The sequence below is a fragment of the Nerophis lumbriciformis genome, linkage group LG24, assembly GCF_033978685.3.
Source record: "Nerophis lumbriciformis linkage group LG24, RoL_Nlum_v2.1, whole genome shotgun sequence".
Taxonomy (NCBI): Eukaryota; Metazoa; Chordata; class Actinopteri; order Syngnathiformes; family Syngnathidae; genus Nerophis; species Nerophis lumbriciformis.
This window is the reverse complement of record NC_084571.2, coordinates 17,865,001-17,889,576: the sequence shown is the minus strand read 5'-3', so window position 1 is coordinate 17,889,576 and position 24,576 is coordinate 17,865,001. Positions and strand designations below refer to the sequence as shown.

At 43.6% G+C, this 24,576-nt stretch overlaps 1 protein-coding gene across 3 annotated transcripts in view; it reads left to right on the top strand.

The window, feature by feature from the left end:
• The window catches only part of LOC133620329 (STAM-binding protein-like A), a 36,264-nt gene that overhangs the window by 7,520 nt on the left and 4,168 nt on the right, over positions 1-24,576 (top strand). For 2 of the 3 annotated variants that reach the window (XM_061981738.2, XM_061981737.2), the window contains exons 3-9: positions 5,583-5,658; positions 7,859-7,954; positions 12,680-13,064; positions 17,711-17,835; positions 18,453-18,590; positions 20,893-21,005; positions 21,090-21,189. In XM_061981738.2, coding sequence (XP_061837722.2) covers positions 5,583-5,658; positions 7,859-7,954; positions 12,680-13,064; positions 17,711-17,835; positions 18,453-18,590; positions 20,893-21,005; positions 21,090-21,189 — 1,033 coding nt within the window. Of the gene's footprint in view, positions 1-5,582; positions 5,659-7,858; positions 7,955-12,679; positions 13,065-17,710; positions 17,836-18,452; positions 18,591-20,892; positions 21,006-21,089; positions 21,190-23,853 lie in introns of all 3 variants that reach the window. The other variant, XM_061981739.2, reaches the window with a different exon arrangement.

The window sequence follows — 24,576 nt, the reverse complement described above, 5'->3', positions numbered from 1 at the left end:
AACACGTGTCACCTTAGTCCTCTACAACACATTCATCATCTTAGTCCTCTACAACACATGCGTCACCTTAGTCCTCTACAACACATGCGTCACCTTAGTCCTTTACAACACATGCGTCACTTTAGTCCTCTACAACACATGCGTCACCTTAGTCCTCTACAACACATGCATCACCTTAGTCCTTTACAACACATGTGTCACCTTAGTCCTCTACAACACATTCGTCATCTTAGTCCTCTACAACACATGCATCACCTTAGTCCTCTACAACACATGCATCACCTTGGTCTTCTACAACACATGCATCACCTTAGTTCTCTACAACACATGCGTCACCTTAGTCCTCTACAACACATGCATCACCTTGGTCTTCTACAACACATGCATCACCTTAGTTCTCTACAACACATGCGTCACCTTAGTCCTCTACAACACATGCATCACCTTAGTCCTCTACAACACATGCATCACCTTAGTCCTCTACAACACATGCATCATCTTAGTCCTCTACAACACATGCATCACCTTAGTCCTCTACAACACATGCATCACCTTAGTCCTCTACAACACATGCATCATCTTAGTCCTCTACAACACATGCATCACCTTAGTCCTCTACAACACATGCGTCACCTTAGTCCTCTACAACTCATGCGTCACCTTAGTCCTCTACAACACATGCGTCACCTTAGTCCTCTACAACACATGCATCACTTTAGTCCTTTACAACACATGTGTCACCTTAGTCCTCTAAAACACATTCATCATCTTAGTCCTCTACAACACATGCATCACCTTGGTCCTCTACAACACATGCATCACCTTAGTCCTCTACAACACATGCGTCACCTTAGTCCTCTACAACACATGCGTCACCTTAGTCCTCTACAACATATGCGTCACCTTAGTCCTCTACAACACATGAGTCACCTTAGTCCTTTACAACACATGAGTCACCTTAGTCCTTTACAACACATGTGTCACCTTAGTCCTCTACAACACATTCATCATCTTAGTCCTCTACAACACATGCATCACCTTGGTCCTCTACAACACATGCATCACCTTAGTCCTCTACAACACATGCATCACCTTGGTCCTCTACAACACATGCATCACCTTAGTCCTTTACAACACATGCATCACCTTAGTCCTTTACAACACATGTGTCACCTTAGTCCTCTACAACACATTCATCATCTTAGTCCTCTACAACACATGCGTCACCTTAGTCCTCTACAACACATGCGTCACCTTAGTCCTTTACAACACATGCGTCACTTTAGTCCTCTACAACACATGCGTCACCTTAGTCCTCTACAACACATGCATCACCTTAGTCCTTTACAACACATGTGTCACCTTAGTCCTCTACAACACATTCGTCATCTTAGTCCTCTACAACACATGCATCACCTTAGTCCTCTACAACACATGCATCACCTTGGTCTTCTACAACACATGCATCACCTTAGTTCTCTACAACACATGCGTCACCTTAGTCCTCTACAACACATGCGTCACCTTAGTCCTCTACAACACATGCGTCACCTTAGTCCTCTACAACACATGCGTCACCTTAGTCCTTTACAACACATGTGTCACCTTAGTCCTCTACAACACATTCATCATCTTAGTCCTCTACAACACATGCATCACCTTAGTCCTCTACAACACATGCGTCACCTTAGTCCTCTACAACGCATGCATCACCTTAGTCCTCTACAACACATGCATCACCTTAGTCCTCTACAACACATGCATCATCTTAGTCCTCTACAACACATGCATCATCTTAGTCCTCTACAACACATGCATCACCTTAGTCCTCTACAACACATGCGTCACCTTAGTCCTCTACAACACATGCATCATCTTAGTCCTTTACAACACATGTGTCACCTTAGTCCTCTACAACACATTCATCATCTTAGTCCTCTACAACACATGCATCACCTTAGTCCTCTACAACACATGCATCACCTTGGTCCTCTACAACAGTGGTTCTCAACCTTTTTTCAGTGATGTACCCCCTGTGAAATATTTTTTAATTCAAGTACCCCTAATCAGTGCAAAGCATTTTTGGTTGAAAAAAAGAGATAAAGAAGTAAAATACAGCACTATGTCATCAGTTTCTGATTTATTAAATTGTATAACAGTGCAAAATATTGCTAATTTGTAGTGGTCTTTCTTGAACTATTTGAAAAAAAAGATAGGTTTTTATTTATATTTACAAAGGATTTTTGAATTGTTGCTATTTTTAGAATATTTAAAAAAAATCTCACGTACCCCTTGGCATACCTTCAAGTACCCCCAGGGGTACGCGTACCCCCATTTGAGAACCACTGCTCTACAACACATGCATCACCTTAGTTCTCTACAACACATGCATCGCCTTAGTCCTTTACAACACATGCATCACCTTAGTCCTTTACAACACATGCATCACCTTAGTCCTCTACAACACATGCATCACCTTAGTCCTCTACAAGACATGCATCACCTTAGTCCTCTACAACACATGCATCACCTTAGTCCTCTACAACACATGCATCATCTTAGTCCTCTACAACACATGTATCACCTTAGTCCTCTACAACACATGCATCATCTTAGTCCTCGACAACACATGCATCACCTTAGTCCTCTACAACACATGCATCATCTTTGTCCTCTACAACACATGTGTCACCTTAGTCCTCTACAACACATGCATCACCTTAGTCCTCTACAACACATGCATCATCTTAGTCCTCTACAACACATGTGTCACCTTAGTCCTCTACAACACATGCATCACCTTAGTCCTCTACAACACATGCATCACCTTAGTCCTCTACAACACATGCATCATCTTAGTCCTCTACAACACATGTGTCACCTTAGTCCTCTACAACACATGCATCACCTTAGTCCTCTACAACAGTGGTCCCCAACCTTTTTGTAACTGCGGACCGGTCAACGCTTGAAAATTTGTCCCACGGACTGGGGCGGAGGTTTGGTTGCTATGGTAACGTTTACATGCCTTCAAAATAAGATGCAGATACAACATTGAAAACAAACATAAAGAACATGAGAATTTTAACTCACCGTAACGCTGTAGATTCGTCAACCTGGAGTGCGTACCACGGTGATTTATCAATCCTCTCTAACAATTGTGTCTCATTGTCTTTGGCTATTTCCTCAATGCGCCGAGTCACGGTGCTAGCCGACAGAGGCACCTGTGATATCTTTTTAACAGCAGCCTCTCCTAGAAGTTGACGGCAAATGTCTTTTGCGGCAGGAAGGATCACTTCTTCACCAATAGTGAATGGCTTTTTAGCCTTAGCAATACGATTAGCCACTAAGTACAATGTCTCAGTGCATTCTCATTTACTGATGTGGTGTCCCTCAGTGATTTCTTCTGTTTTTCATGTTCATGTTTTTTTCTTTCAAAATACTGCAGTGGCTTGTCTTTTAATCTAGGGTGCTTGGTCTCTAAGTGGCGAAGCAGTTTTGAAGGCTTCATTGCCTCATTATAGAGCTGGTCGCCACATATTATGCAGAGCGGGCTCGGTGCGTGGGAATCACCTGTTGCGATAAATCCATATTTCAAGTAGGACTCCTGGTATTGTCTGTTAAAAGCTTTCTTTTTGTTGGAAGTCGTTGACTGTTCTTCTCTCTCTTCCCGGTGCCTTTTCCCCTTCACAAAGAAACTTTCTAAAGACGTCTGTTTTTTACTTATTTTCCTAGCTGGGTTAAATTTTGCCGCTCAAGTGACCAATATATAACCGAGAGAATCCGGTAATTTTTCAAAATAAAATACTAAAAAAAAAAAAAATAGTTCGGGCTCAGATAATAAATAAAACGGGAATAACTAATTATTTATTGTGCGGCCCGGTACCAATCGATCCACGGACCTGTACCGGGAATCACTGCTCTACAACACATACATCACCTTAGTCCTCTACAACACATGCATCACCTTAGTCCTCTACAACACATGCATCACCTTAGTCTTCTACAACACATGCAGCACCTTAGTCCTCTACAACACATGCATCACCTTAGTCCTCTACAACACATGCATCACCTTAGTCTTCTACAACACATGCAGCACCTTAGTCCTCTACAACACATGCATCACCTTAGTCCTCTACAACACATGCATCACCTTAGTCTTCTACAACACACGCAGCACCTTAGTCCTCTACAACACATGCATCACCTTAGTCTTCTACAACACATGCAGCACCTTAGTCCTCTACAACACATGCATCACCTTAGTCCTCTACAACACATGCATCACCTTAGTCTTCTACAACACATGCATCACCTTAGTCCTCTACAACACATGCATCACCTTGGTCTTCTACAACACATGCATCACCTTAGTCCTCTCCAACACATGCATCACCTTAGTCCTCTACAACACATGCATCACCTTAGTCTTCTACAACACATGCATCACCTTAGTCCTCTACAACACATGCATCACCTTGGTCTTCTACAACACATGCATCACCTTGGTCTTCTACAACACATGCATCACCTTAGTCCTCTACAACACATGCGTCACCTTAGTCCTCTACAACACATGCATCACCTTAGTCTTCTACAACACATGCATCACCTTAGTCCTCTACAACACATGCGTCACCTTAGTCCTCTACAACACATGCATCACCTTAGTCCTCTACAACACATGCATCACCTTAGTCCTCTACAACACATGCATCACCTTAGTCCTCTATAAAACATGCGTCGCCTTAGTCCTCTACAACACATGCATCACCTTAGTCCTCTACAACACATGCATCACCTTAGTCCTCTACAACACATGCATCATCTTAGTCACTACAACACATGCATCACCTTAGTCCTCTACAACACATGCGTCACCTTAGTCTTCTACAACACATGCATCACCTTAGTCCTCTACAACACATGCGTCACCTTAGTCCTCTACAACACATGCATCACCTTAGTCTTCTACAACACATGCATCACCTTAGTCCTCTACAACACATGCGTCACCTTAGTCCTCTACAACACATGCATCACCTTAGTCTTCTACAACACATGCATCACCTTAGTCCTCTACAACACATGCGTCACCTTAGTCCTCTACAACACATGCATCACCTTAGTCCTCTACAACACATGCATCACCTTAGTCCTCTACAACCTACTCAGTGGCCTAGTGGTTAGAGTGTCCGCCCTGAGATCGGTAGGTTGTGAGTTCAAACCCCGGCCGAGTCATACCACAGACTATAAAAATGGGACCCATTACCTCCCTGCTTGGCACTCAGCATCAAGTGTTGGAATTGGGGGTTAAATCACCAAAAATGATTCCCGGGCGTGGCCACCGCTGCTGCCCACTGCTCCCCTCACCTCCCAGGGGGTGATCAAGGGTGATGGGTCAAATGCAGAGAATAATTTCGCCCCACCTAGTGTGTGTGTGTGACAATCATTGGTACTTTACCTTAGTCCTCTACAACACATACATCACCTTAGTCCTCTACAACACATACATCAGGTGAGTCACATGCCTCCCTGACTGTGTCCCACATCACATGAAGAACCTTTGTCTTGTCCTCAAGTCTCTTCATAGAAAAACTGCCCAGGCATCGGGACTACAAGACGGCCAACATCCCTGAGAAGAAAGACACACTGAAGGTAAGAAGGACACACTGAAGGTACACCTGACATGTCTCACCTGCACACTACCTCTAACACACAGAAGGTACACCTGACATGTCTCACCTGCACACCACCTCTAACACACAGAAGGTACACCTGACATGTCTCACCTGCACACCTCCTCTAACACACTGAAGGTACAACTGACATGTCTCACCTGCACACCTCCTCTAACACAGTGGTTCTCAAATGGGGGTACGTGTACCCTTGGGGATACTTGAAGGTATGCCAAGGGGTACGTGAGATTTAAAAAAAAATGTCTGTCAAAAAGAACTGCGAAAAGAAATGCAACAATGCAATATTCAGTGTTGACAGCTAGATTTTTTGTGGACATGTTTCATAAATATTGATGTTAAAGATTTCTTTTTTTGTGAAGAAATGTTTAGAATTAAGTTCATGAATCCAGATGGATCTCTATTGCAATCCCCAAAGAGGGCACTTTAAGTTGATGATTACTTCTATGTGTAGAAATCTTTATTTATAATTGAATCACTTGTTTATTTTTCAACAAGTTTTTAGTTATTTTTATATCTTTTTTTTCAAATAGTTCAAGAAAGGCCACAACAAATGAGCAATATTTTGCACTGTTATACAATTTAATAAATCAGAAACTGATGACATAGTGCTGTATTTTACTTATTTTTCTCTTTTGTTCAACCAAAAACGCTTTGCACTGATTAGGGGGTACTTGAATTAAAAAAATGTTCACAGGGGGTACATCACTGAAAAAAGGTTGAGAACCACTGCTCTAACACACTGAAGGTACACCTGACATGTCTCACCTGCACACCTCCTCTAACAGTGTTTTTCAACCTTTTTTGAGCCAAGGCACATTTACATTTGTTGCGTTGAAAAAATCTGGAGGCACACCACCACCAGAAATCATTAAAAAAAACGAAACTCAGTTGACAGTAAAAAGTCGTTATCACAATTGTTGGATATGACTTTAAACCATAACCAACCATGTATCAATATAGGTCTTGTGTCAAAGTAGGTGTACTGTATCAATATAGTTCTTGTCTCAAAGTAGGTGTACTGTATCAATATAGGTCTTGTCTCAAAGTAGGTGTACTGTATCAATATAGTTCTTGTCTCAAAGTAGGTGTACTGTATCAATATAGGTCTTGTCTCAAAGTAGGTGTACTGTATCAATATAGGTATTGTCTCAGAGTAGGTGTACTGTATCAATATAGGTCTTGTCTCAAAGTAGGTGTACTGTCACCACCTGTCACATCACTCCCTGACTTATTTTGAGTTTTTTGCTGTTTTCCTGTGTGTAGTGTTTTACTTCTTGTCTTGCGCTCCTATTTTGGTGGCTTTTCCTATTTTTTTGGTATTTTCCTGTAGCAGTTTCATGTCTTCCTTTGAGCAATATTTCCCGCACCTGCTTTGTTTTAGCAATCGAGAATATTTCAGTTGTTTTTAGTCTTCTTTGTGGGAACATTGTTGATTGTCATGTCATGTTTGGTTGTACATTGTAGATGCCGTCTTTGCTCCACAGTAAGTCTTTGCTGTTGTCCAGCATTCTGTTTACTTTGTAGCCAGTTCAGTTTTAGTTTCATTCTACATAGCCTTCCCTAAGCTTCAATGCCTTTTCCTAGGGGCACTCACATTTTTGTTTATTTTTTGTTTAAGCATTAGATACCTTTTTACCTACACGCTGCCTCCCGCTGTTTCCGACATCTACAAAGCAATGAGCTACCGGCTGCCACCTACTGATATGGAAGAGTATTACACGGTTACTCTGCCGAGCTCTAGACAGCACCGACACTCATCAACAACACATAATTTGCAGACTATAATTACTACTTTGCAAAAAATATTTTTAACCCAAATAGGTGAAATTAGATCATCTCCCACGGCACACCAGACTGTATCTCACGGCACACCGCGGCACAGTGGTTGAAAAACACTGCTCTAACACACTGAAGGTACACTTGACGTGTCTCACCTGCACACCTCCTCTAACACACTGAAGGTACACCTGAGATGTCTCACCTGCACAGCTCCTCTAACACACTGAAGGTACACTTGACATGTCTCACCTGCACACCTCTTCTAACACACAGAAGGTACACCTGAGATGTCTCACCTGCACACCTCCTCTAACACACTGAAGGTACACCTGAGATGTCTCACCTGCACACCTCCTCTAACACTTGTCCTTCTTCTACAGAAACTGAAGGACGTGGCTTTCCCTCAGGCCGAGATCTTAAAGAAAGCTCTGACCAGGAGATTTGAACAAGAGTATGCACAGTACCTGGTCAAGAAGGTAAACTTCCTGGTCACAGTCCAGGAACTGGGAAGGATATCCCACCACAAGACTGGATGAGTGTCCTTAGACACACCTTGCACCTTCGCCTAGGGCTGGACCACTTCTGACTTCCACTTCCAAATGCTCACTAACACAGATTTAGACACACCTGTGCAATAATAATTCTGTTTAATCAGCACCTTGATATGACACAGCTGTGAGGTGGGAGGGATTAAAGAATAAAGGCTCACTAACACAGATTAGACCCACCTGTGAGGTGGGAGGAACTAAAGAAGAAATGCTCACTAACAGATTTAGACCCACCTGTGAGGTGGGAGGGACGAAAGAAGAAATGCTCACTAACACTGATCAAACACACCTGTGAGGTGGGAGGGACTAAAGAAGAAATGTTCACTAACAGATTTAGACCCACCTGTGAGGTGGGAGGGACGAAAGAAGAAATGCTCACTAACACTGATTAGACACACCTGTGAGGTGGGAGGGACTAAAGAAGAAATGCCCACTAACAGATTTAGACACACCTGTGAGGTGGGAGGGACTAAAGAACTCGTTAACACAGATTAGACCCACCTGTGAGGTGGGGGGGGGACTAAAGAAGAAATGCTCACTAACAAAGATTAGACCCACCTGTGAGGTGGGAGGGACTTAAGAAGAAAGGCTCACTAACACAGATTAGACACACCTGTGAGGTGGGAGGGACTAAAGAAGAAATGCTCATTAACACAGATTAGACACACCTGTGAGGTGGGGGGGACCAAAGAAGAAATGCACACTAACACAGGTTAGACACACCTGGGGTGGGAGGGACTACAGAAGAAATGCTTACTAACACAGTTTTAGACATACCTGTGAGATGGGAGGGACTAAAGAAGAAATGCTCACTAACACAGATTAGACACACCTTTGAGGCGGGAGTGACTAAAGAGAAAAGGCTCACTAAAACAGATTTAGACACACCTGTGAGGTGGGAGGGACTACAGAATAAATGCTCACTAACACAGTTTAGACGCACCTGTGAGGTGGGAGGGACTAAAGAAGAAATGCTCACTAACACAGATTAGACACACCTGTGAGGTGGGAGGGACTAAAGAACTCGTAAACACAGATTAGATCCACCTGTGAGGTGGGAGGGACTAAAGAAGAAATGCTCACTAACACTGTTTAGACGCACCTTTGAGGTGGGAGGGACTAAAGAAGAAATATTCACTAACAGATTTAGACACACCTGTGAGGTGGGAGGCACTAAAGAAGAAATATTCACTAACAGATTTAGACACACCTGTGAGGTGGGAGGGACTAAAGAAGAAATATTCACTAACAGATTTAGACACACCTGTGAGGTGGGAGGGACTACAGAAGAAATGTTTACTAACACAGATTTAGACACACCTGTGAGGTGGGAGTGATTTAAGAATAAAGGCTCACTAAAACAGATTTAGACACACCTGTGAGGTGGGAGGGACTAAAGAACTCGTAAACACAGATTAGATCCACCTGTGAGGTGGGAGGGACTAAAGAAAAAATGCTCACTAACACTGTTTAGATGCACCTTTGAGGTGGGAGGGACTTAAGAAGAAATATTCACTAACAGTGAATCTGTGAGGTGGAAGGGACTAAAGATAATATGCTCACTAACACTGATTAGACACACCTGTGAGGTGGGAGGGACTAAAGAAGAAATACTAACAGATTTCGACACACCTGTGAGGTGGGAGGGACTAAAGAACTCGTTAACACAGATTAGATCCACCTGTGAGGTGGGAGGGACTAAAGAAGAAATGCTCACTAACACTGGTTAGACACACCTGTGAGGTGGGAGGGACTACAGAAGAAATACTCACTAACACAGATTAGACACACCTGTGAGGTGGGAGGGACTACAGAAGAAATGCTTACTAACACAGATTAGACACACCTGTGAAGTGGGAGTGACTTTAGAATAAAGGCTCACTAAAACAGATTTAGACACACCTGTGAGGTGGGAGGGACTAAAGAACTCGTAAACACAGATTAGATCCACCTGTGAGGTGGGAGGGACTAAAGAAAAAATGCTCACTAACACTGTTTAGATGCACCTTTGAGGTGGGAGGGACTAAAGAAGAAATATTCACTAATAGTGAATCTGTGAGGTGGGAGGGACTAAAGAAAAAATGCTCACTAACACAGATCAGACACACCTGTGAGGTGGGAGGGACTAAAGAAGAAATGCTCACTAACACAGATTAGACACACCTGTGAGGTGGGAGGGACTAAAGAAGAAATGCTCACTAACACAGATTAGACACACCTGTGAGGTGGGAGGGACTAAATAAGAAAGGCTCACTAACACACATTTAGACACACCTGTGAGGTGGGAGGGACTAAAGAAGAAATGCTCACTAACACAGATTAGACACACCTGTGAGGTGGGAGTGACTTAAGAATAAATGCTCACTAAAACAGATTTAGACACACCTGTGAGGTGGGAGGGACTAAAGAACTCGTAGACACAGATTAGATCCATCTGTGAGGTGGGAGGGACTAAAGAAGAAATGCTCACTAACACTGTTTAGACGCACCTTTGAGGTGGGAGAGACTAAAGAAGAAATATTCAGTAACAGATTTAGACACACCTGTGAGGTGGGAGGGACTAAAGAAGAAATACTCACTAACACAGATTAGACACACCTGTGAGGTGGGAGGGACTAAAGAAGAAATGCTCACTAACACTGGTTAGACACACCTGTGAGGTGGGAGGGACTAAAGAAGAAATGCCCACTAACAGATTTAGACACACCTGTGAGGTGGGAGGGACTAAAGAAGAAATACTCACTAACACAGATTTAGACACACCTGTGAGGTGGGAGGGACTAAAGAAGAAATACTCACTAACACAGATTAGACACACCTGTGAGGTGGGAGGGACTAAAGAAGAAATGCTCACTAACACTGTTTAGACGCACCTTTGAGGTGGGAGAGACTAAAGAAGAAATATTCAGTAACAGATTTAGACACACCTGTGAGGTGGGAGGGACTAAAGAAGAAATACTCACTAACACAGATTAGACACACCTGTGAGGTGGGAGGGACTAAAGAAGAAATGCTCACTAACACTGGTTAGACACACCTGTGAGGTAGGAGGGACTAAAGAAGAAAGGCTCACTAACACAGATTAGACACACCTGTGAGGTGGAAGGGACTACAGAAGAAATGCTTACTAACACAGTTTTAGACACACCTGTGAGGTGGGAGGGACTAAAGAAGAAATACTCACTAACACAGATTAGATTTACATGTGAGGTGGGAGGGACTAAAGAAGAAATGCTCACTAACACAGGTTAGACACACCTTTGAGGCGGGAGTGACTAAAGAGAAAAGGCTCATTAAAACAGATTTAGACACACCTGTGAGGTGGGAGGGAATAAAGAACTTGTTAACACAGATAAGACCCACCTGTCAGGTGGGAGGGACTAAAGAAGAAAGGCTCACTAACACTGTTTAGACGCACCTTTGAGGTGGGAGAGACTAAAGAAGAAATATTCAGTAACAGATTTAGACACACCTGTGAGGTGGGAGGGACTAAAGAAGAAATGCTCACTAACAGATTTAGACACACCTGTGAGGTGGGAGGGACTAAAGAAGAAATGCCCACTAACACAGTTTTAGACACACCTGTGAGGTGGGAGGGACTAAAGAAGAAATGCTCACTAACAGATTTAGACACACCTGTGAGGTGGGAGGGACTAAAGAAGAAATGCCCACTAACAGATTTAGACACACCTGTGAGGTGGGAGGGACTAAAGAACTCGTTAACACAGATTAGACCCACCTGTGAGGTGGGAGGGACTAAAGAAGAAAGGCTCACTAACACAGATTAGACACACACGTGAGGTGGGAGGGACTCAAGAAGAAATGCACACTAACACAGATTAGACACAGCTGAGGTGGGAGGGACTACAGAAGAAATGCTTACTAACACAGTTTTAGACACACCTTTGAGGTGGGAGGGACTAAAGAAGAAATACTCACTAACACAGATTAGATTTACCTGTGAGATGGGAGGGACTAAAGAAGAAATGCTCACTAACAAAGATTAGACACACCTGACAGGCAGGAGTGACTAAAGAGAAAATGCTCACTAAAACAGATTTAGACACACCTGTGAGGTGGGAGGGACTAAAGAAGAAATGCTCACTAACACAGTTTAGACACCTGTAAGGTGGGAGGGACTAAAGAAGAAATGCTCACTAACAGTGGTTAGACACACCTGTGAGGTGGGAGGGACTAAAGAAGAAATACTCACTAACACAGATTAGACACACCTGTGAGGTGGGAGGGACTAAAGAAGAAATGCTCACTAAAACAGATTTAGACACACCTGTGAGGTGGGAGGGACTAAAGAAGAAATGCTCACTAACACAGTTTAGACACCTGTAAGGTGGGAGGGACTAAAGAAGAAACCCTCACTAACAGTGATTAGACACACCTGTGAGGTGGGAGGGACTAAAGAAGAAATACTCACTAACACAGATTAGACACACCTGTGAGGTGGGAGGGACTAAAGAAGAAATGCCCACTAACAGATTTAGACACACCTGTGAGGTGGGAGGGACTAAAGAACTCGTTAACACAGATTAGACGACAATATTTAAGGGGAACAGGTCTTTTATGTCAAAGTTTGACACCAACTCATGAAGGTCAAGTGTTTGAGTTGCGTGCGACAGCTGACCTTTGACCTTGCAGAAGGCGGAGGAGGAGGCGCAGGCGTTAGAACAGTCCCGGCAGCGAGCGCTGGATGAGGAGCGTGAGCGTGTGGCCGTGATGACGCGGCGCCAGCAGGAACAGGAACAGTTCAGTGCCTTCGAGGAGATGATCCGCCGCCAAGAGCTGGAGAGGGAGCGCCAACGCGTGCTGCTGGAGTTTGCCACGCCCTCCGCCCCAGCCCCCGACACGCCGCTCATTCCTGGCATGCAGGGGCCCCCCGCCCTCTCGCCCAACGACCCGCTCGGTCCCAGGGACATGTCCGGCGGCATCAACCACCAAGACAATCGCACCTCCGCAGTCGTGTCCCTGCCCACCTTTGACCGCACCCTCAAGCCCGGCTCATTGGTCAGCCCAGGAAACAACAGTGAGTTTATGCCATTGAATTCTTGTCTGGATACGTCCCCACAATGTGATTATTTTGTTCTGGTCCTTGTCTGGGAAGGTCCCCACAATGTGATTATTTTGTTCTGGTTCTTGTCTGGGAAGGTCCCCACAATGTGATTATTTTGTTCTGGTTCTTGTCTGGATAGGTCCCCACAATGTGATTATTTTGTTCTGGTCCTTGTCTGGGAAGGTCCCCATAATGTGATTATTTTGTTCGTATTCTTGTCTGGGAAGATCCCCACAATTTTATTATTTGGTTCGTATTCTTGTCTGGGATGGTCCCCACAATGTGATTATTTTGTTGTGGTTGTTGTCTGGGAAGGTCCCCACAATGTCATTATTTTGTTCTGGTTCTTGTCTGGGAACGTCCCCACAATGTGATTATTTGGTTCGTTTTCTTGTCTGGGATTGTCCCCACAATGTGATTATTTTGTACTGGCTCTTGTCTGGGAAGGTCCCCACAGTGTGATTATTTTGTTCTGGTTGTTGTCTGAGAAGGCCCATACAATGTGATTATTTGGTTCTGATTCTTGTCTGAGAAGGTCCCCACAATGTGATTATTTAGTTTTGATTCTTGTCTGTGTAGGTCCCCACAATGTGATTATTTTTGTTCTCTTTCTTGTCTGGGAAGGTCCCTACAATGTGATTATTTTGTTCTGGTTGTTGTTAGGGAAGGTCCCCACAATGTGATTATTTTGTCCTAGTTCTTATCTGGGAACGTCCTCACAATGTGATTATTTGGTTCGTATTCCTGTCTGGGAAGGTCCCCACAATCTGATTATTTGGTTCTGATTCTTGTCTGGGAAGGTCCCCACAATGTAATTATTTGGTTCCTATTCTTGTCTGGGAAGGTCCCCACAATGTGATTATTTGGTTCGTATTCTTGTCTAGGAAGATCCCACAATGTGATTATTTGGTTCGTATTCTTGTCTAGGAAGATCCCACAATGTGATTATTTTGTTCTGGTTGTTGTTAGGGAAGGTCCCCACAATGTGATTATTTTGTTCTTGTTCTTGTCTGGGAAGGTCCCCACAATGTGATTATTTGGTTCCGATTCTTGTCTGGGAAGGTCCCCACAATGTGATCATTTGGTTCTGCTTCTTGTCTGGAAAGGTCCCACAATGTGATTATTTTTGTTCTGCTTCTTGTCTGGGAAGGTCCCCACAATCAGAATCAGAATACTTCTATTGTCATTGTATGGAAACAACGAAATTGGACAGCAATCCAGCTCAGTGCTTTTAAAACAACCTACATAAAATAGTCTTAAGACAACAAACAATAATAAAAAAGTTTAAAATGTAAAAACAGAATAAAATGTCAAAAACATATTGCACAGCAGATCTCTATCAGAGGTAAGCAAGTTAATCAAGTGGTGAGTGTTCAGGTAAGTGCAGAGTTTAGGGCAATAACAGCTCTAGAATAGAAGCTGTTTTTCAGTCTATTTGTCCTTGCTTTGATGCTCTTATAGCGCCTCCCTGAGGGCAAGAGATCAAGCCAGTGGTGACCTGGGTGGGATGAGTCCCTGAGGATGCAGTTTGCTCTCCTGCTGCAGTGTCTCTTATACAGCTCCTCTAGAGATGTAAGAGGACATGCAGTGATGTCATTTCTTTCTCTCTGCCAGCGTGCAGTTAGGAAACCACACAGAGATACCGTAGGTCAGTATTGAGTCAGTGGAGCAGCGATAGAAGCACAGGAGCAGGTTATCAGCCAGATCTATTTTCCTCAGCCTTCTCAGAAAATACAGTCTTTGCTGACCTTTTTTCTGGAGTGCAGTGGTCTAGCTTTTCCAGGTCATGTTGCTTGAGATGTTCACGCCCAGGAAGTCTCCCATGATTTTTTTCCTGAAATCAACAATCAGCTCCTTGGTCTTTGTGGGGTTGAGAATGAGGTTATTTTTGGCATAGTGGTCTGACAGTGCCTTTACCTCTTCTCTATAGGCAGTCTCGTCCCCTTCTGTGATGAGCCCCACCACTGTAGTATCATCCGCAAATTTGATGATGGAATTGCTCGGATGGATGGGAATACAGTCATAGGTGTAAAGACTGAAAAGTAAGGGGCTTAAAACACAGCCCTGTGGGGCACAGGTGCTGACGCTGACGATTGAGGCAAGATGGTGTCCGACCTTCACTCTCTGAGAGCGGTCCGTTAGGACAGGCCTCACTCCAGCAGCTTGGGAATCAGTCTGCTGGACAGAATGGTGTTAAAGGCACTACTGAAGTCAATGAAGAGCAGCCTGACATAGCTCCTTGGCTTTTCCAGATGTGTAAGTGTGGAATGAAGAACTGTTGCTATGGCATCCTCTGTAGATCGGTTTGCTCTATATGCAAACTGGTGAGGGTCGAGTGCAGGTGGTATGATAGCAGTGATATGGCTTCGGACCAGTTCCTCCAAACATTTCATGATGGTTGGTGTAAGAGCTACTGGCCGGTAGTCATTTGGGCTGCTGGCGTTTACCTTCTTTGGCAGGGGGATTATTGTGGAGGACTTTAGGCAAGGTGGAATCACGCCCTGTGATAGGGACTGGGTGAATATCTTAGTAAAGACATTCGCCAGTTGGTCCGCACAGTCCTTCAGAACCCTTCCTGTCACGCCATCTGGTCCCACCGCTTTCCTTGGGTTTACAGCTCGCAGTGTACGCCTGTCCTCCTGCACCTGCACCGTGAGGATGTTGCTGCCGTGCGCTGGTGGCTGTGGTGAGGCCTCCGGTGTCTCCAGCTCAAAACGAGCGAAGAAGTGGTTTAACTCCTCAGCTGATGAGGCGTCCCCGCTGGCTGCGACGCGGTTGCTGGTTTTGTAGTTGGTGATGTGTTGGACCCCTTGCCACATCTGCCTTGTGTTATTGCTGCTGAAGTGACCCTCAGTCTTCTGCTGGTATGTTGCTTTAGCCCTCCTAATGCCTTTGTCCAAACGGATTCTTGACGCTTTGTAGAGTACCTCGTCTCCATTTCTGAAAGCACGATTTCTCTCCTTCAACAGGATTTTGACCTCTCTGGTCATCCAGGGTTTCTGGTTAGGGTACACCCGGATACAGCTGTCCACTGTGACTGTGTCTACACAGTGTTTGATGTAGCCTAAAACAGATGAGGAGTACATTTCCAGGTCCTGGTGTACAAAGATGTACCAGTCGTTGCTTTCAAAGCAGTCTTGCAACTGCTCTGTAGCTCCATCTGGCCACACTTGAACAATCCTGGTTGTGGGGGGAGCTTTTTTCCTGAGAGGGGTGTATGCTGGTGACATGTGATCTGAGAAGGCAAGGTGAGGTAGTTGTATAGCTCTATAGCCCTGCTTTATGTTAGAGTAGGTGTTTACACCTCTGGTGGCACATTTTACGTGCTGATGGAATTTGGGCAGTACTACTTTAAGCTCAGCATGGTTGAAATCCCTGCGATCACATGTACTCCCTCACAATGTTATTATTTTGTTCTGGTTCTTGTCTGGGAAGGTCCCCACAATGTGATTATTTTGTTCTGGTTCTTGTCTGGGAAGGTCCCCACATTGTGATTATGTTGTTCTGGTTCTTGTCTGGGAAGGTCCCCACAATGTGATAATTTTGTTCTGGTTCTTGTCTGGGAAGGTCCCCACATTGTGATTATTTTGTTCTGGTTCTTGTCTGGGAAGGTCCCTACAATGGGATTATTTGGTTCGTATTCTTGTCTGAGAAGGTCCCCACAATGTGATTACTTGGGTCCGATTCTTGTCTGGGAAGGTCCCTACAATGTAATTATTTTGTTCTGATTCTTGTCTGGAAAGGTCCCCACAATGTGATTATTTGGTTCGGATTCTTGTCTGGAAAGGTCCCCACAGTGTGATTATTTTTGTTCTGATTCCTTATCTTGGAAGGTCCCCACAATGTCCTACTATGTTGTGATTCCTGGTCTGGGCAGGTCCCCACAATGTCCTATTATGTTGTGATTCCTGGTCTGGGCAGGTCCCCACAATGTCCTATTATGTTGTGATTCCTGGTCTGGGCAGGTCCCCACAATGTGATTATTTTGTTCTGTTTCTTGTCTGGGAACGTCCCCACAGTGTGATTATTGTGTTCTGATTCTTGTCTGGGAAGGTCCCTACAATGTGATTACTTGATTCTGGTTCTTGTCTGGGAAGGTCCCCACAATTTGATTATTTTTGTTTTGATTCCTTATCTTGGAAGGTCCCCACAATGTCCTATTATGTTGTGACTCTTGGTCTGGGCAGGTCCCCACAATGTCCTATTATGTTGTGATTCTTGGTCTGGGCAGGTCCCCACAATGTCCTATTATGTTGTGATTCCTGGTCTGGGCAGGTCCCCACAATGTCCTATTATGTTGTGATTCCTGGTCTGGGCAGGTCCCCACAATGTCCTATTATGTTGTGATTCTTAGTCTGGGCAGGTCCCCACAATGTCCTATTATGTTGTGATTCTTGGTCTGGGCAGGTCCCCACAATGTCCTATTATGTTGTGATTCCTGGTCTGGGCAGGTCCCCACAATGTCCTATTATGTTGTGATTCCTGGTCTGGGCAGGTCCCCACAATGTCCTATTATGTTGTGATTCTTGGTCTGGGCAGGTCCCCACAATGTCCTATTATGTTGTGATTCCTGGTCTGGGCAGGTCCCCACAATGTCCTTGCCTTGTGTGTATCTGCAGATGTGACGGTGGATGCTCTTCGGCAGCTGGCGGTTCCTTCAGAGCTGTGTAGGCACTTCCTGCGCCTGGCGGAGGCCAACACCAGCCGGGCCGTGGAGACGTGCGGCATCCTGTGTGGAAAACTGGTAGGAATGCTGACAAGCCATCCTACACATACAGGAAGTTCATACAGGAAGTGCATACAGGAAGTACATACAGGAAGCACATACAGGAAGCACGTACAGGAAGTACATCCAGGAAGCACGTACAGGAAGTACTCACAGCGCTTCACTTTTGTTACTGCCTTATTCCTACATGGAATACATTTGTTTGTGTCCTCAAAATTCTGCACACAATACCCCGTAATGACAATGCAAAAAGTTTGTTTTTAAAAAACATCCAACGTATTAAAAATAAAATCATGTACATAAGTATGGAGAGCCTCTGATCAATACTTAGTCATTCCACCTTTGGCTGCAATTCCAGCCTCAAGTCTTTTTGAAAAAAGTGCTTGGCACACCTATCTTTGGGCACTTTCTCTCCTTCCTCTCAAGCTCTATTAGGTTGCATTCATCTTTCCTTCTATCCTGACTAGGATAGGGGGAAAGTTCCTGCCCCCCAGCATGTATTCACAGGGGCAGTATCGTTCATACAAGGCTGATACTGACACACATCATTGAGAATGTTTCTAAGCTTGTCCACTTCAACAAGATACAGTAGTAGTCAATACAGGAAGTCATGTGATAATCTTCTTCTCTTCCAGACCAGGAACATGTTCACCGTGACACACGTCATCGTTCCCAAGCAGTGTGGAGGACCCGATTATTGTGACACCGAGAACGAGGAGGAGCTCTTCCTCATCCAGGACCAGTATGACCTCATCACGCTGGGATGGATCCATGTGAGTGTTGACGTCTGACTCACCCTGTCACCATCCTTTGAACAACATACACATATGGATCCATGTGAGTGTTGACGTCTGATTCACCCTGTCACCATCCTTACAACAACATACACATATGGATTCATGTGAGTGTTGACATCTGATTCACCCTGTCACCGTCATATCAACAACATAAACTTATGGATGCATGTGAGTGTTGACGTCTGATTCACCCTGTCACCATCCTTACAACAACATACACATATGGATCCATGTGAGTGTTGACGTATGATTCACCCTGTCACCATCCTTTGAACAACATACACATATGGATCCATGTGAGTGTTGACGTCTGATTCACCCTGTCACCAACCTTTCAACAACATACACATATGGATCCATGTGAGTGTTGACGTCTGATTCACCCTGTCACCATCCTTACAACAACATACACATATGGATTCATGTGAGTGTTGACATCTGATTCACCCTGTCACCGTCATATCAACAACATAAACTTATGGATGCATGTGAGTGTTGACGTCTGATTCACCCTGTCACCATCCTTACAACAACATACACATATGGATCCATGTGAGTGTTGACGTATGATTCACCCTGTCACCATCCTTTGAACAACATACACATATGGATCCATGTGAGTGTTGACGTCTGATTCACCCTGTCACCAACCTTTCAACAACATACACATATGGATCCATGTGAGTGTTGACGTCTGATTCACCCTGTCACCATCCTTACAACAACATACACATATGGATTCATGTGAGTGTTGACATCTGATTCACCCTGTCACCGTCATATCAACAACATAAACTTATGGATGCATGTGAGTGTTGACGTCTGATTCACCCTGTCACCATCCTTACAACAACATACACATATGGATCCATGTGAGTGTTGACGTCTGATTCACCCTGTCACCATTCTTACAACAACATACACATATGGATCCATGTGAGTGTTGACATCTGATTCACCCTGTCACCATCCTTACAACAACATACACATATGGATCCATGTCTGTGTTGACGTCTGATTCACCCTGTCACCATCCTTACAACAACATACACATATGGATCCATGTGAGTGTTGAAGTCTGATTCACCCTGTCACCATCCTTACAACAACATACACATGGATCCATGTGAGTGTTGACGTCTGATTCACCGTTACCATCTTTTCAACAACATACACATGGATCCATGTGAGTGTTGCCGTATGATTCACCCCGTCACCATCCTTTCAACAACATAAACATAATGGATCCATGTGAGTGTTGATGTCTGATTCACCCTGTCACCATCTTTTCAACAACATACACATGGATCCATGTGAGTGTTGACGTATGATTCACCCTGTCACCATCCTTTCAAACACATAATCATATGGATCCATGTGAGTGTTGACCTCTGATTCACCCTGTCACCATCCTTTCAACAACATACACATATGGATCCATGTGAGTGTTGACGTATGATTCACTCTGTCACCATCCTTTCAACAACATAAACATGGATCCATGTGAGTGTTGACGTATGATTCACCCTGTCACCATCTTTTCAACAACATACACATATGGATCCATGTGAGTCTTGACGTATGATTCACCCTGTCACCATCCTTTCAAAACATAATCATATGGATCCATGTGAGTGTTGACGTCTGATTCACCCTGTCAACATCTTTTCAACAACATACACATATGGATCTATGTGAGTGTTGCCGTATGATTCACCCCGTCACCATCCTTTCAACAACATAAACATAATGGATCCATGTGAGTGTTGATGTCTGATTCACCCTGTCACCATCTTTTCAACAACATACACATGGATCCATGTGAGTGTTGACGTATGATTCACCCTGTCACCATCCTTTCAAACACATAATCATATGGATCCATGTGAGTGTTGACGTCTGATTCACCCTGTCACCATCCTTTCAACAACATACACATATGGATCCATGTGAGTGTTGACGTCTTATTCACCCTGTCACCATCCTTTCAACAACATAAACATATGGATCCATGTGAGTGTTGACGTATGATTCACCCTGTCACCATCTTTTCAACAACATACACATATGGATCCATGTGAGTCTTGACGTATGATTCACCCTGTCACCATCCTTTCAAAACATAATCATATGGATCCATGTGAGTGTTGACGTCTGATTCACCCTGTCACCATCCTTTCAACAACATACACATATGGATCCATGTGGGTCTTGATGTATGATTCACTCTGTCACCATCCTTTCAACAACATTAACTAATGTGAACTGATCTCTGCAGACACACCCCACACAGACGGCCTTCCTGTCCAGTGTAGACCTGCACACTCACTGCTCCTACCAGATGATGCTGCCTGAGGCCATCGCCATCGTGTGTTCGCCCAAGTTCAATGAGTGAGTGAGTGAGTGAGTGAGTGAGTGAGGGCGGCGGCCAGACAAAACCTTAGCTCTCCCCTAAAAGCAGGTGTGCTCTGGCAGGATCGGCTACTTCAAACTGACGGAGCGAGGAACCAACGAGATCTCCTCCTGCAAGCAGAAGGGCTTCCACCCTCACAGTAAAGATCCACCTCTGTTCACGGTGAGAACTGCAAGTATATATATATAATGTAGTAACAGACACCTTCATAACAATATGTAATATGTACAATATACACACTGCAAGTATATATATAATGTAGTAACAGACACCTTCATAACAATATATAATATGTACAATACACACACTGCAAGTTTATATATAATGTAGTAACAGACACCTTCATAACAATATGTAATATGTACAATATACACACTGCAAGTATATATATAATGTAGTAATAGACACCTTCATAACAATATGTAATATGTACAATATACACATTGCAAGTATATTTATTATGTAGTAACAGACACCTTCATAACAATATGTAATATATTTTATATACACACTGCAAGTATATATACAATGTAGTAACAGACACCTTTATAACAATATGTAATATGTACAATACACACACTGCAAGCTTATATATAATGTAGTAACAGACACCTTCATAACAATATGTAATATGTACAATATACACATTGCAAGTATATTTATTATGTAGTAACAGACACCTTCATAACAATATGTAATATGTACAATATACACTCTGCAAGTGTATTTATTATGTAGTAACAGACACCTTCATAACAATATGTACAATATACACTCTGCAAGTGTATATATCATGTAGTAACAGACACCTTCATAACAATATGTAATATGTTTTATATACACACTGCAAGTATATATATCATGTAGTAACAGACACCTTCATAACAATATGTACAAACCCCGTTTCCATATGAGTTGGGAAATCGTGTTAGATGTAAATATTAACGAAATACAATGATTTGCAAATAATTTTCAACCCATATTCAGTTGAATATGCTACAAAGACAACATATTTGATGTTCAAACTGATCAACATTTTTTTTTTTTTGCAAATAATCATTAACTTTAGAATTTGATGCCAGCAACACGTGACAAAGAAGTTGGGAAAGGAGGCAATAAATACTGATAAAATTGAGGAATGCTCATCAAACACTTATTTGGAACATCCCACAGGTGTGCAGGCTAATTGGGAACAGGTGGGTGCCATGATTGGGTATAAAAACAGCTTCCCAAAAAATGCTCAGTCTTTCACAAGAAAGGATGGAACGAGGTACACGCCTTTGTCCACAACTGCGTGAGCAAATAGTCAAACAGTTTAAGAACAACGTTTCTCAAAGTGCAATTGCAAGAAATTTAGGGATTTCAACATCTACGGTCCATAATATCATCAAAAGGTTCAGAGAATCTGGAGAAATCACTCCACGTAAGCGGCATGGCCGGAAACCAACATTGAATGACCGTGACCTTCGATCCCTCAGACGGCACTGTGTCAAAAACCGACATCAATCTCTAAAGGATATCACCACATGGGCTCAGGAACACTTCAGAAAACCACTGTCACTAAATACAGTTGGTCGCTACATCTGTAAGTGCAAGTTAAAGCTCTACTATGCAAAGCGAAAGCCATTTATCAACAACATCCAGAAACGCCGCCGGCTTGTCTGGGTCCGAGATCATCTAAGATGGACTCATACAAAGTGGAAAAGTGTTCTGTGGTCTGACAAGTCCACATTTCAAATTGTTTTTGGAAATATTCGACATCGTGTCATCCGGACCAAAGGGGAAGTGAACCATCCAGACTGTTATCGACGCAAAGTTCAAAAGCCAGCATCTGTGATGGTATGGGGGTGCATTAGTGCCCTTGGCATGGGTAACTTACACATCTGTGAAGACACCATTAATGCTGAAAGGTACATACAGGTTTTGGAACAACATATGCTGCCATCTAAGTGCCGTCTTTTTTTTCATAGACGCCCCTGCTTATTTCAGCAAGACAATGCCAAGCCACATTCAGCACGTGTTACAACAGCGTGGCTTCGTAAAAACAGAGTGCGGGTACTTTCCTGGCGCGCCTGCAGTCCAGACCTGTCTCCCATCAAAAATGTGTGGCACATTATGAAGCGTAAAATACGACAGCGGAGACCCCGGACTGTTGAACGACTGAAGCTATACATAAAACAAGAATGGGAAAGAATTCCACTTTCAAAGCTTCAACAATTAGTTTCCTCAGTTCCCAATCGTTTATTGAGTGTTGTTAAAAGAAAAGGTGATGCAACACAGTGGTGAACATGCCTTTTAAAAGTTAATGACTCTGAGCATCAAATATCTTGTCTTTGTAGTGCATTCAATTGAATATGGGTTGAAAAGGATTTGCAAATCATTGTATTCCGTTTATATTTACATCTAACAAAATTTCCCAACTCATATGGAAACGGGGTTTGTAATATGTACAATATACACACTGCAAGTATATATTTAATGTAGTTACATACACCTTCAAAACAATATGTAATATGTACAATATACACACTGCAAGTATATATATAATGTAGTAACAGACACCTTCATAACAACATGTAATATGTACAATATAAACACTGCAAGTTTGTGCGTGCGCCTGGAAGAGTGGCAGCACATCACAGTAGCTCCTTTAAATTCCTTTCATTTTACTTTATTTTTGGTATTATTCTTAACTTTTCTTGCTTTTTTTTAATCTCTTACCTTCCATAAACCACTAATTATGGTTCTTGTGCGCTTTTGTGTGTTTTCGTTACTTTTCTTTTTCTTTTCGGGGCGTTTTGTGTTTGGCTTTGATCAACGGAGCAGTAGACCTTTTGTCTACACACGCGAGGAACTGTTTGCGCTCTCCTTACCAGCGCTATGGGGAACGTGGCCGGACCTTGCCGTGGAACTACGGAAAAAGCGCAGGGGACGCCGTGCCGGCATAAAGATGAAGGAGCGCAGAAGGAAATTTAAGCCTGCAATCCCCTTTGTCCTCATGGGGAACGTGCGGTCTTTGGCGAACAAAAAAAAAGGAGTACGCCGTGTGCAGCATCACAGGCTTCAACAATAAAGCCAAACTGCTGAATGGGGGTGTAGATAGAGCCAACGAGCTGAATTTGTTTTTCAATAGATTTAGCAATGCACCCCTTACTGGCCCTCCCCCCACTACTCCTGTTCTCACACCTCCCCTAAACTTCAATACACAAACTCCTTCTCTTTTACCTGCCACAGCTGTTTCTTGCCCCCCTCCCCCACTTCCACCCCCACTGAGAAAGCCAGCCCGGTGTGTCTGACACTCGGACATGTAAGACGGCAGCTGGAGAGATTCAATCCAGCTAAGTCAGCAGGCCCTGATCGAGTCAACCCCTGGGTCCTGAAGACTTGCGCTGCTCAGCTAACTGGGATCCTGCACTCCATCTTCAACCTGAGTCTGAAGCTAGAACGGATACCAGTGCTATGGAAAACATCCTGCATAGTGCCGGTGCCCAAGAAGCCCATCCCATCAGGCTCAAACGACTTCAGACCTGTTGCCCTGACGTCCCAGGT